Genomic DNA, 12,296 nt, shown 5'->3' with positions numbered 1-12,296 from the left:
GGGGCAACCTCAGATGTTCAGACAGACTGGGGAATGAGATGCTGGAAAGCAGTGTCATGGAAAGGGACCTCGGGGTCCTGGTCCATGGTAAGTTGAATATGAATCAGCAGTGCCCTGGCAGCCAGGAGGGCCAACCACGACCTCAGGGGCATCAGGTTAAGCATCGCCAGCTGATCAAGGGAGGGGATTGTCTCGCTCAGCTCTGCACTGGTGCAGCCTCACCTTGAATATTGTGTGATGTTTTAGTCACTGCAATATAAGGAAGATATTAGCTATTAGGGAGTGTCCAAAGGAGGGCAAGAAAGATGTTGAAGGACCTTGACAGGAAGCTGCAGGAGGAGTGGCTGAGGTCACTTGATCTGTTCAGCCTGGAGAAGAGGAGACTAAGAGGACACCTCATTGCAGTTACAACTTCCTTCTGAGGAATGGCCTGGAGTTGTTTCAGGGGAGGTTTAGGTTGTATATTAGGAAAAGGTTCTTCCCCCAGAGAGTGTTTCGGCACTGAAACAGGCTCCCCAGGGAAGTGGTCACAATGCCAAGTCCGACAAATTTCAAGGAGTGTTTGGATGATACTCTAAATCACATGGTGTGACTCTTGGGGATGATCCTGGGCAGGGCCAGGAGTTGGACTCAATGATTCTTGTGGATCCCTTCCAACTCAGCATATTCTGTGGTTCTGTGATTCAGGCAGTTAGTACCTCATCCAACTGATGGATTACAGCACTTGTGTAAACATGGGATTACATTTTTTCGTGTATATTCTTTGAGATCTTTTGAGTAATTTGAAAATATTTCAGAATTTTTAAGGATAATATTGGTATCCCTTAGAAAGAATCATTTGCTACATTCACAAATGGGGGTAACCATACATGTGTTTGTATAAATACATTGATATATGTACATCTATGTGCATATATATGTTGTATATATACGTGTAGCATAAAAGTTACATATGAGGTAGTACATTCGAGGTGACTTTGAAAGCCCTACTTTGGCAAAACTGTTTCTAAGAACAGGAGAGAACTTAAGAAGGTTAATTCTCCACCTAAGTTTGAGGTGCATAAATTCAAGCACTGTCCACATTTTGGGCCATAAAATTCCCATTTTTCCTATGATTAGGTGACCAATACATATGCTCTTTCATGATTCAGATCTAAAGTGGAGAAACACCTGAAATCTACTGGGCAGCCTGAGCAAGACTCAACTTTTCATGCTAGAGAAAACCTCACACACACACACACGGGACCAATTTCAGCACTAAACACAGCAACCACAAACATACTGTTTAAGAACTCAGACAGCACTCTTTTTGGTGCCCACAGTTTGGCATAGTGTTCTTCTGGTTAGTTATACTCGTTGCAGAGAAAGCTGGAGATCCATTTTCAGCATCCTCCTGTCCTCAAAACAGACCTAAGTACTCAACATGTTCTTGTCCAAAATAAGCTATGTATAGGTCTTGCATGAATTGCTTAAGTTTCATGGGGGAGTGGAGATGAAAGAGAATCAGACTTATCCTCACCATTTGCTATTGGCACAGTAAAGGAGGTTCCCATTGAGAATTTTGTGACTTGGATTGCCTTTTGGAAATATCTCCACTGACTGTAAGCAGAACTGATGTGGTTAATTTCACATCATGCTTTTAGAGCAGTTGGTCTGTGATGTCTAAATCAGACACAAAAATTAAGGCACGAAAATCTGTCCCTTTGGGCACTAGTTTAGAAGAAGAACCAAACTTCTTGAAAACGACTCATCTGAGTTTGCTTCTGACCTCATGTTTTCATTTTAGGGTAAAAAATAAATTCTGTATACATTTTCTGGACTTTATGCAGGAGGATTAGGATGCAAATATATACTTAGGATGCATATAAGTAATCTAATATATTATAGGTTCACTAAACTAACTAAACTGTAATAAATCATGATATCATGATCTTTAAGATTAAATGAAAAAATCAACACGTTCAAATATTCAGGTCTCCACATTGCAGGCAATCAAAATAAGTTATGAGACTGGCATTAGAAGCAATTACTTTCTGAGAATCTTGTTGTGAAAAATATTATAGAGACGTTTCTGGTTTAGTGTAAAACCCAAACTTAGGTTTTAGTTATTTGCAAAAGAAATCATGCAGTGTGTGTCCTCTGTGGTTCTCATTGAGGAACAGCTTCCCTTCCCAACACCTCCATCAACTGTGCTTCTGTGACTACCCTTTTCCCCTCAGTAACCCAGAACCTGTCTATCAGCTTCCAGGAAGACACTGCTACAACCACCTGTACGAGCAGCTTTGGAATAGGACTTTTTAATATGAGAAAATCCATTTCCCCATCACTGAGATTGATGGGAAGCTTTAGGAAAATTTTTGTCTTAGAATACTGTACAAACACAGCTTTCTATGTATGCATGGGTTTGCATATCCTCTTATTCTTAAAAACTGTGGAAAAAATCAACAAAAACTAAAAGCATCTCTTCAAAAGCAAAGATTAGCTTCAGCTTCATTCTTCAGTAATTTTAACTAATACAGCTGTTGTTTTTTATATAGTCTTGGAACACTTTTGATGTTTCACACCTTTCACTACAAGAAAGACACTGAGGTGCTGGAGTGAGTCCAGAGAATAGGACAATAAAGCTGGTGAAGGGTCTATAGTTTAAGTCCTACGAGGAGCAGCTGAGGGAGCTGGGGTTCTTTAGCTTGCAGAAAAGGAGGCTGAGGAGAGACCTTACCACTCTCTACAACTACCTGACAGGAGGGTGGAACACGGTGGGAGTCCATCTCTTCTCCCAGGCAACCAGTGACAGGATGAGAGGACACAACCTCAACCTGTGCCAGGGAAGGTTCAGGTTGAACACCAGGAAGAATTTCTTCATAGAAAGGATTATTAAGCATTGGAATGGTGTCATGGTTTGAGATAGCCCCAAAATCCAATTCCCTTGCTCCATCCCCCCTCCCACACCTCAACCCAATGTGAGATGGGTTTTTCCAGACAAAACACAGCCAGACTCAGAATGGGGGAAAGGGAATATATTACAATGACTGTACAGATAAATACTATAACACATTATACACACGATCACAACTATCTCTACCATGACATATAGTATTTACAATGGATCAGATCTCTTCTCCCCTCCAAATAAAAGTCCAGGAGGGAAAGAAGGACAGATCCTTTCCAGTCTCTCAGGGCGGCAGCTTCTTCTAAGGCAGCAGGTTCTCCTCATCTCATGCATGCAGCAGTAACTGGATTGTTGTAGCTGGATCTCTGTTCAATACACACAAGGGGGTCTCCAAGCCCCTTGGCCCGTCGTCTCCAAAACAAGGGTCTTTCTTTTCCATGGACTGCGTAGCAGGGACAAGCTCGCGTCACCACGTCATACCACGAAGCTCAGGGGTCTTCGTGGCAGTCCCTTTCCTCAGGGGATTCAAATTCCCCTTTGCAGAGCTCTGTGCTCTGTCTCAAGGCTGCTGGCTTAGCAGCAGCAGCGAGGGGGGCCAAGGTCAACCCCCCCGCATTCCTTCTCCGTCCCGGTCCAGCTTCCCAGGACGCCTTTGAGCTTCTCAGCTCCTCTCTGCAAGTGCTGTAGCACTCCAAGGCTCTTTCAAGCAAGAGTCCATCATCTTCCTCCTTCCAGGAGGTCTCAAGGAGTTTAGGGGGTTTGGTACAGTTCCTACCCCCAGAACTCTGAAGGTGTGCTGCAGGCTCTCTTGTCCTCAACTCTCCTTCCAGGAGTCTTCTCTGCGGTGCTGCATGTCTCTGTTGCTCCGTCTTATCTCTTCTGGCTCTCTGCCACCGCTTCTCAGGTCAGTGCCAGCTTGGCTGCTGCTTTCTCCGGCCACTGCCCAGCTTGGAGAAAACATCTCCCAGCTCACAACTACAGGTACCTAGCCCAGCTGTATGCTGTTCCAGGTCCCTGTCCTGTAGCCCCCATCTGGGGCTGGGGGGCCCCAGAGGCCCCGAGGGGCTCCGGGCCCCTTTTCCTCGTGGCTCCTACAGCAATGGCTACTTCTTCTACCACTCCCTACCAAACTACAACCCCTTCTCTTCCGGTGCTTGTGATATGTTTACATTTCTGCAGGAGCGCTAATTGGGCAGAACTTCAAAACTTCCAGGGGTCTCCACCTCTGGGGGTTACCACTTTTCAGCCTCTGGGGGAAAACAAGGTTCAAACCACTACAAATGGACTGCCCATGGGAGTGGTGGAGTCACCATCCCTGGAGGTAGAAAGACTGGACATAGTGCCATGGTCAATTTGACAAGGTGGGGCTCAGTAAAAGGTTAGACTCGGTGATTTTAGAGGTCTTTTCCAACCTAAATGATTCTCTGATTTCAAGAATTGTGGAATATTATCAATCAGTCATCTATAAGAGAAAAATATTTAGGTGTAGGCAGAAAGCTCCATCCTCATTCTACTTTCGAGGAATTAATGGGATTAACTGCACAGGTTATAAGTGCTTCCAAAGAAAATGGAATATGTGAAGACCTTTATCAGGAAAGCACACCTTTAAACTTCTAGAGGAGGTAATTAAACTTCTAGAGGAGACCTATAATTAGCAAAATTTGTCCTATTCATCTATTATAAATTGCTTAAGGCATTGTCTTAATGCATGAAACCTTTGCATTTCAATACCTTCAGTGATTCTTTACTTCAGGCTTTTCAGTAAAAGTTATGGGTTGCTTCTATAGATTTAAAACTAATACTGATGATTTTGACCCAAAATGCAAGTCCTTTCCTAATTAATTGGAAAATCAGAGTTCTTATAACAATTAAATAACTAATGTGTTTTGAACTTGGATCCTAAGATCATGTCAATTAATTAATTGTTTGTGTGATAGTTGCAAAACACAGAAGGAACGTGATCTTTTAAGGTAAAATCATGTTTTGTTTAATATATAACACTGTATCTGCATTTTATGATTACTTAATAACTCTATGCATATCCAAAAGTAGCAACATTTTAAGCAGCTACAAATGCAAAATTATTATTTTAACCTAGACATTACTTATACAGAATATTGGTTTAATTTCATTAATTTCAGCAGAGCTCAGTCGGAAATATATTTAGCCATGTATTATTTTTTATTCAAGTCTTTTCAACTTGAAACTGTTCAGTTCTTTGACAATCTGTGTGATATGGTGGGTGTTTTTCCTTTTTTTTTGCTCGACTTTTCAAGGAAAGTACAGGAAACTGTAAATGTGTCATTTGCCAATCCATTGTACAAAGACCTTAGTTCATCTGAGAAAGTAAAGGTAAGTAGCAATAACTGCTTCTATGCATTCAGAAAAGTATGAGTTTGTAGTCCTCAAATAGTTTTCCATTGAAACAAACAATGTAATACTTCAGTGAATGTTATTTAATAAAAGAAGTGAGAATTAAAAATTAACGCAGCTCTCACTGCATTTTTAAAATGTAGGAAGATTTGAAATCAGCTCAGTTTTGAAAGCATCTCAATATTTATAACTTTTATGACTGTGGGCTGTTGATTCAGAGAGAAAAAAAAAAAGAGTTTTGGATGAAATATTTAGCCACACACAGATAAGAAAAAGCTCACTGGGACTTGTCTCCTTTTGCTTTGGAAAAAACAACAAACAAACAAACAACAACAAAACAAAAAAAACCCACCCAAAAAAGCAAACACCCAACAACAGTAACACACCAACAACAATAAACCCACAAAATGCATGATTCGGCATCCAAGCTGCCTTTACGCACTCACTATAATAAACCAGTTTATAATACTTCCCAGTACCTTAAATGTGCATCACAATTCCCATCACTGTAAAATTCATGTTGACACTGAACAAACACTTGGTCACACATTTGCCTAATATATTTTGTTGATCATAATTAAAAGACTGCTAGAGTAACAAAGAAGTTTTTAAATAAAATATATATCTAAAAGTGAACATACTGCAGCAAAAGATTTCAAGGTAAGATTTAATTATCAAATTACAACATCTAAAATTTATGGGTTTACATTTAACAAGAGAAATATGATTCACTTAAAATGCAGATATCTGCAATACTCTTGTTTATATTTTTGTTTATAATTAAAAATAAAATAGACAAAGCACCCTGGTGTAAAAAGCAGAAAAAAAATATTTAAAAGATCCTTCCTGCCCTCATTTTGTTACTACTCCTATTAGCACTGAAAGAACTAGGCTTGGTTTAAAATAGAAAATAAAACTTCCTAGTCCTTTGCACAGTCAATAATATAAGATTCCACTGTGGCTTTGAATAGGATTAACTATGACATGCCATTTACTTTCTATAAAAGGGTCTTTACACCTGATTTTAGACATTAGATCAAACGAATTCACTTATAGGTTGGAGTTTGTAAGAGCTCCAAGTTGGAAACATTCCCAATCATGTCCAACATTCACAATCATGTCCAATTTATCAAGACATTTTTATTTTAGTTAAAATAGATTCCTGACAGGCTTCATTTAATAGCAAGTTGAAAAACAGAAGCATAGCATCAGGAGAGACATTTTCATGGAAGATAGCCCCAGGCATTGTGATTGAAGTCCTGTTCTGTACCAAATTGTCCTCTATTTTCCTTAAAACTGGAAAAATACATGCTTACACTAATTTTTCTTTTTGAAAGGAAAACAGGAGTTATGGATTTTCTCCAGGTGTATCACCAATCAAAAGATATGACAAAACATGAGCAAAAGCTCTTATCTCCAGCTGAATATCCACAAGTTATGCACTTGTGGGAGTCTCTGAGTTTCATAAAGAATAAACAATTCTCCTGGACTTTTCTGAACACCAAAACCATGTGGGCTTAGCACTGCCACACTCTTGCCTATAGTATTGCTGCATAATTTTGAATCCAAAGAATGTGTTATTCAGGCAGCAACACTGAAAAATATTTTCAGAATATTATTTGCAGCTCACTAAAAATATTCTGAAGCAGTTTTTTTCTTTTTATAGTCTTCTGGGTATGCCGCCTCACCTGCTGTTCAAATCAGTGTTTCACCATGGCATGAGGTATGTAATAACACATTTTTAGGTTATATGTTGGGCTAGTAAATGAAATTCATCTTCAGAGGAAAGGGGAAAATGTCAGTTAAAGTCAATGGTGTATTGTTACTCATAATGTTAGCAACTCTGGAAATCGGAGAAAGATGACCAGGGTTGCCTTGGTTGGCAAGGACCTCATAATAGCAATTTTAATTATTTTGCTTATCATAGCTGCTTTTACAACACACAGTAGTTCAATGTGTTCCAATACAGGCAGATGCTAAATAAAATTTTTAGAACAACTGAAATCCTTGCACAAAGGGTTCATAATATCTCTTTTCTCATACATTCCCCATTCAAGAATATTAGAACCAGTTATTTAAATTACAATACCATTTACCAAAATTAGTGACCCACTGCAACTACACTATTGTACATAGATTCTCCTAAAATAATACTATATGTCTATTAGAGCAAGGGCTTAGGAGACAGGAAAAAAAATTGGAAACAGATGCAGAAGAAGGTTAAATTACTTGATCAGGTATATGTGGCAGACAATTTTTTCAGTGGAGCTATGCTAATTTTTATCAACTGAATGTTTCGTCTAAAAAAGTTTATTAATTTCATAGTTTTCTTTGAACTTATCATCATATATTACCTCTATCATGAATCTACAGCCATTCATATGTGCATTTTAACAAATGAATTGAATGACTTGGATTTTAAATTTCATTCTGTCTTTTTTATTTTAGTATCTGTTTAATGAAAATGTGAATGCTACTTCTTTTCCAAATCCTCTCTATGGTGTAGCATCAGAAGACATGGAGAAATTATGTAGTTCCTTGAAAACATAAACCAGGATCAATATTGATGGTAACTCTTTGCCTGAAGATTTTTTCTAAAATTTGAAAGTATGTCATGATACTGTAGTGTTTGCAATATGAATGAATAACCCTTCATAGAAAAATTCTCTTATTAAAACAATTGTGTTCAGAAAATAACTTTATATTAAAAATGGAATCCATACATAAGTAAAACATAATTACATATAGTCTTCTGTCATTTCTGTTGGTGGAGAAAGAGATTGATAATTATAACTGTGAATTCATTTTACATTTGTGCATTTTAAATTCCAGTATGTTAATAAAATGTTTAATCAAATCCAGATTCTTGAGGTTTCTGTAAATATTTCTGTAATTTTACATTAGAAAGGGATTTTAACTGACTCTTTTAATGTTCCAAGAAGCAGAAACAAAAGAAAAGTCTTTGTATAATTAAAAACATATCAAGCTAAATCACCAGTGGTCATGAACGATGGATTTGCATATCAGCTCATCATGTGATTCATTAGTGTGACATACCAGTACATAAATTTATTTAAAAATATATATGTTTATTATTAACCTTGATAACTATATCTGACCAAATTTCCCTCTGGTCAGCTCTGCAGTTCTGCAGTTCTTACCACAGTGCTACCAATAAATTTAGCTTAGTGGTTGACAGAGGGTGGAAACTAGCATGTTTAGGAAACCATATTTCTGCTGAGTAGGTTGGCCTCCCACACAGCTGAAACTTATGTTGGCTCGTGCCTACATGAGAAAGATATTGGGAAGGAATTCTGGATTGCCTTGTGATTTTGATTGTCATCGTCCATGGTACCAGGCATATCTTGTAACATGTTTACACTTTAAATAACCTGACAATTTGTCATCTTCTATAATGCCCACTTGCATTATAAGATCATCATTTTTAGCTTGAAGGCTTAAGTGTTCCTGCTGTGCTTGTGTTTTCTTCCCATACTGTATTTCTACAGTGTGCGTAATTTTAAACCCACTGGCATGTTTCAAAGTTACTAAACTCCTACAAATTTCATAAAAACAGACATCAGCACAGTAGATGGTATCTCTTCATTCAGGGAAAGCTGAATTGCTTGACATTTATTAAACTTTTGAGACTCCAGATAGAAAAGCACATTACAGTTTGGCTTCATTCCATCATGCACAGGACTTACTGGTTTTGGTTTGAGTTTGGTTTGGTTTTCTTTCACTTTTTCTTCATAGCATAACCATAGTCTATATCTTTCAATATATCTATATATCTTTGTACTTTGGGCCACAAAACTACTTTTAACTTATTCTTTATAGTCTGATTGACATGTTGTTTCACTGGTAGCTGAATCAACAAAGCATGATGTTTGCCCATCTCCCACCTTTTCAGCATTATGCTCATAAGTTCATCTCTGCTGCATTGTAAAACCTTATGTTTCACTTTCCTCTATCTTCTGTTATACACTGTAGTATCCTCAGTTCTTGCCCAAACTCCACAGCCCACTCAAAAACCTTGTCTTTTGAGCTTGTTTCCTTAATATGTTCTAACTACAAACTGAAAAAGAAGCATCAATCACTGTAGGCCCAGAGCTATCTGTGTGCTGATCAGCTGCTGCACATGTGGCTGCTTGACTGGTTGGCAGCACAGGTGACAAACTCTCGCTGCAACAGCTCCTTCTCTGTGTCCTGAATTTGTGTGGCTGTCATCTGCACCACTGCTGCTTTAATGAAGCCACTTGAAGCTTCACGTCTTTTCTACACCCACCTGTCCTAATGCCAAGTTTAGCTGAAAGTTACCAAGTGTTATTCATTAAGGTTTTAAATAAGGAGCTGTGACAAGAGCTGTTTGCTTTCCTTCTCACATGCTGTTTTCTTTCTGAAACAGAAACACAGAATTTTCTTACTGTACTTGTACCAATTAAGACACAGAGAATACACTTGGTCCAGCAAAGTGCCAAGTACCTCCAGCTCCTGAACTCTAGAATTTTGATAAATCTCTGGGAGATGATTGATCTCCATGTTATAAACAGGCATTGAACATTCCTACAAGGTCAAGCCTATGTACTCAAATTGTCATCTATTCTGCAACAGACTAGCACTGCTTGCAGAATTTCATTAAACACTAAAATGCTGGTTATGCTATAGTTCTTAAATCTTCATTCATTGTGTCACACTATTTATATCTGTAAAAAAATACAATAATGCAAAGGATAAGATCAATAATGGTAGAACTTGATCACATTCTCCCTTATGAACCACAACATATTTAATTTACTAGTAACAGTACTGGTATTTTAATGTCCCAAATAAAAGCATATGATTATAAAGAATTATTGTAAAAGAACTCAAATAACATCGTATTACTCATCAGTAATTATCTCCTAAGAGAGAACTCTGACTCTTCAGCATTGTAGCTGAAGCAAGGCAGGCTTTTCATCAAGATAATTTTCCATTTTTATAATTGACAGAATGTTTATAAAGAAAGCGTTAAAATTCAGACTTTTAAACTTCCTGAACTTCAATGTTTTTTTATTCTTCTTATTTCATCAAGAACAAAAGACCAAATTACACTCACTCTATTGTTATTGTCTCATCAGCTAACAGCCCCAGACTGAAATGTTTAAGACAAAAAAATATAATTTTTTTTTAATTTTCTGAAACTTTTTAGTACTTTGAACCAAATTCATAGTATTTATATTTTCAGTTATCCTTGCCACAATTTCAATTTCAAAATCTAAAGAACAAATATACATGAAATATACAGGATATTAATATACAGGAAAAAATATTGTTAAAACTTTCTACATACGTTTCTTACTTCTCCCAATTAATAACAGCCCTTGACTAAATACCTTCTGTAAGCTTATGCTGCTATTGTAATAAATTCTAAGTAATAAAAATAAATTGTTTCTAAGTGACCTGTGTTCTGGGAATAAATTAGAAGATGGATACTGTATACAGATGGTAAATACTGTACTTGGACTAGTTCAAATATGTTTGTACATTAATGATCCAAGGTAACAGCAGAAATAAATTACAAGACATAAACTTTTAACAGAACCTAATACCACCTTCAGCGTGGTCATTATGCTCTTCTCAGAGTTGTTTTGCTTCCAAAGTCTCACAGTCATAAAGAATAGAAGCAACCAACAAGTCTCTTGGTTTCAGCTAATCTTCATTTCAATACAAGACATATTTATGGTACATCTCAGCAGTGGTTTCACACACAGATCTTGTCTTAGAAAGAGTCACTGTATTTGCAGCTTGTTTCAATACTTGCCTTGACATCTGCTGCTGATACTACTCCACAGTTTTGGAAGAGGTGTTGAAAGGGAGCAAGATCTTATCTTCTGTATACAAAACTTTAAGTACAATGTGTGACTGTGTACCGACCCCTTGGCAATACTGAGGGGCTCAGGCCTTGCTCAGAGCTCCCCTTTGGGCTCAGTGGTTGCACTGTTGCCTCTGTACCAATGTTTCATACTGTTACTCCAGGTCTCCTATTTTCCTGCATCTGCTGGTCATTACAATGGAGATGCCCATGGATTTACTCCAGATGTTTGCTGATGAGGCTTTCTCTCATCCTTTTCCTGTTCCAACAGCAACAGCCAAATGAATATGAAAATCATAAAATTGATCAAGCACATGATCTAATTTTGAAGTTATTCTGGTTTTGAGCTAGTGGATGGGTTAGGTGGCACCCAGAAGTCCTTTTCGGCCTAAACATTCTTGTAGTTCTTTGATTCCATGGTGGCACCCAGTTCCTCCCTGACATCATTGTCCTCACTAAGTTCTGTCTCCAGCTCGTGCCATATCTGCTGAGAGAATTCTAAGCCAAAGGTAACCTCAATTGCCCCTTACAGTTCCTTCATTATTTGCTCAGCTGTGGCTGAGGCCTCAGGCACAACTTTTGACTTTTTCATTACCTGTTTCAGTATCTGACACAGCTGGAGATAGGTTCTTGGATTACCTAGAGCTTTGATCTGCTGCATCTTAATCATACACGCTACCCTATATAAACACCGGAACCACCTAAAAAATGCCCACTTTCTGTAACCATCAAGTTGGCAGCGGTTAAATTAATCTTGTCCTCAGGTAGATGCCTACCCTAGAATGCAGTAAATGGAATTCTAGCAGCTCCTGATTCTTTCTGTTGACTGTAAAGACAGTCTAGACATTATGTCTGCAACAGAAATGTCTAGGTTTAATAATCTGATTCCCATTCCTATTGTTTTAATTAACTCCAAATTTCATTAATGTATGTATGTGATATGAAGATTCTCATTGGATAAGCGTACATGTAAATGCTCTCTTATACACAACCAATTTCTAGATCTCTCTATGAATTAGATAGAAAGAGCTTAATGTATACATATAACTGGCAGTAATGCATCTGTCAAAAATTGGCATCTTCCGTCTTTTATTTTCAGTTTGTGTGTGGGAAGACAGGGAGAAAGCAGGGACAGAATTCAGATATAAGTTAACAAAAATGGAAGTTCATAAGCACCTA

General features: G+C 37.8%; 1 protein-coding gene across 1 annotated transcript in view; it reads left to right on the top strand.

The window, feature by feature from the left end:
- MALRD1 (MAM and LDL receptor class A domain containing 1) overlaps positions 1 to 8,027 on the top strand; it is a 246,786-nt gene extending 238,759 nt beyond the window's left edge. The window contains exons 38-40 of the mRNA XM_027658671.1: positions 5,167 to 5,242; positions 6,930 to 6,986; positions 7,712 to 8,027. Of these exons, the coding sequence (XP_027514472.1) occupies positions 5,167 to 5,242; positions 6,930 to 6,986; positions 7,712 to 7,813 (235 nt within the window). The 3' untranslated portion in view covers positions 7,814 to 8,027. The remainder of the gene's footprint in view (positions 1 to 5,166; positions 5,243 to 6,929; positions 6,987 to 7,711) is intronic.
- The last annotated feature ends 4,269 nt before the right edge of the window (positions 8,028 to 12,296 follow it).

The sequence above is a fragment of the Corapipo altera genome, unplaced genomic scaffold, assembly GCF_003945725.1.
Source record: "Corapipo altera isolate COAL_440 unplaced genomic scaffold, ASM394572v1 63, whole genome shotgun sequence".
Lineage (NCBI taxonomy): Eukaryota > Metazoa > Chordata > Aves > Passeriformes > Pipridae > Corapipo > Corapipo altera.
The sequence above is the reverse complement of the archived record's forward strand: the minus strand, read 5'-3'. Positions and strand labels throughout refer to the sequence as shown.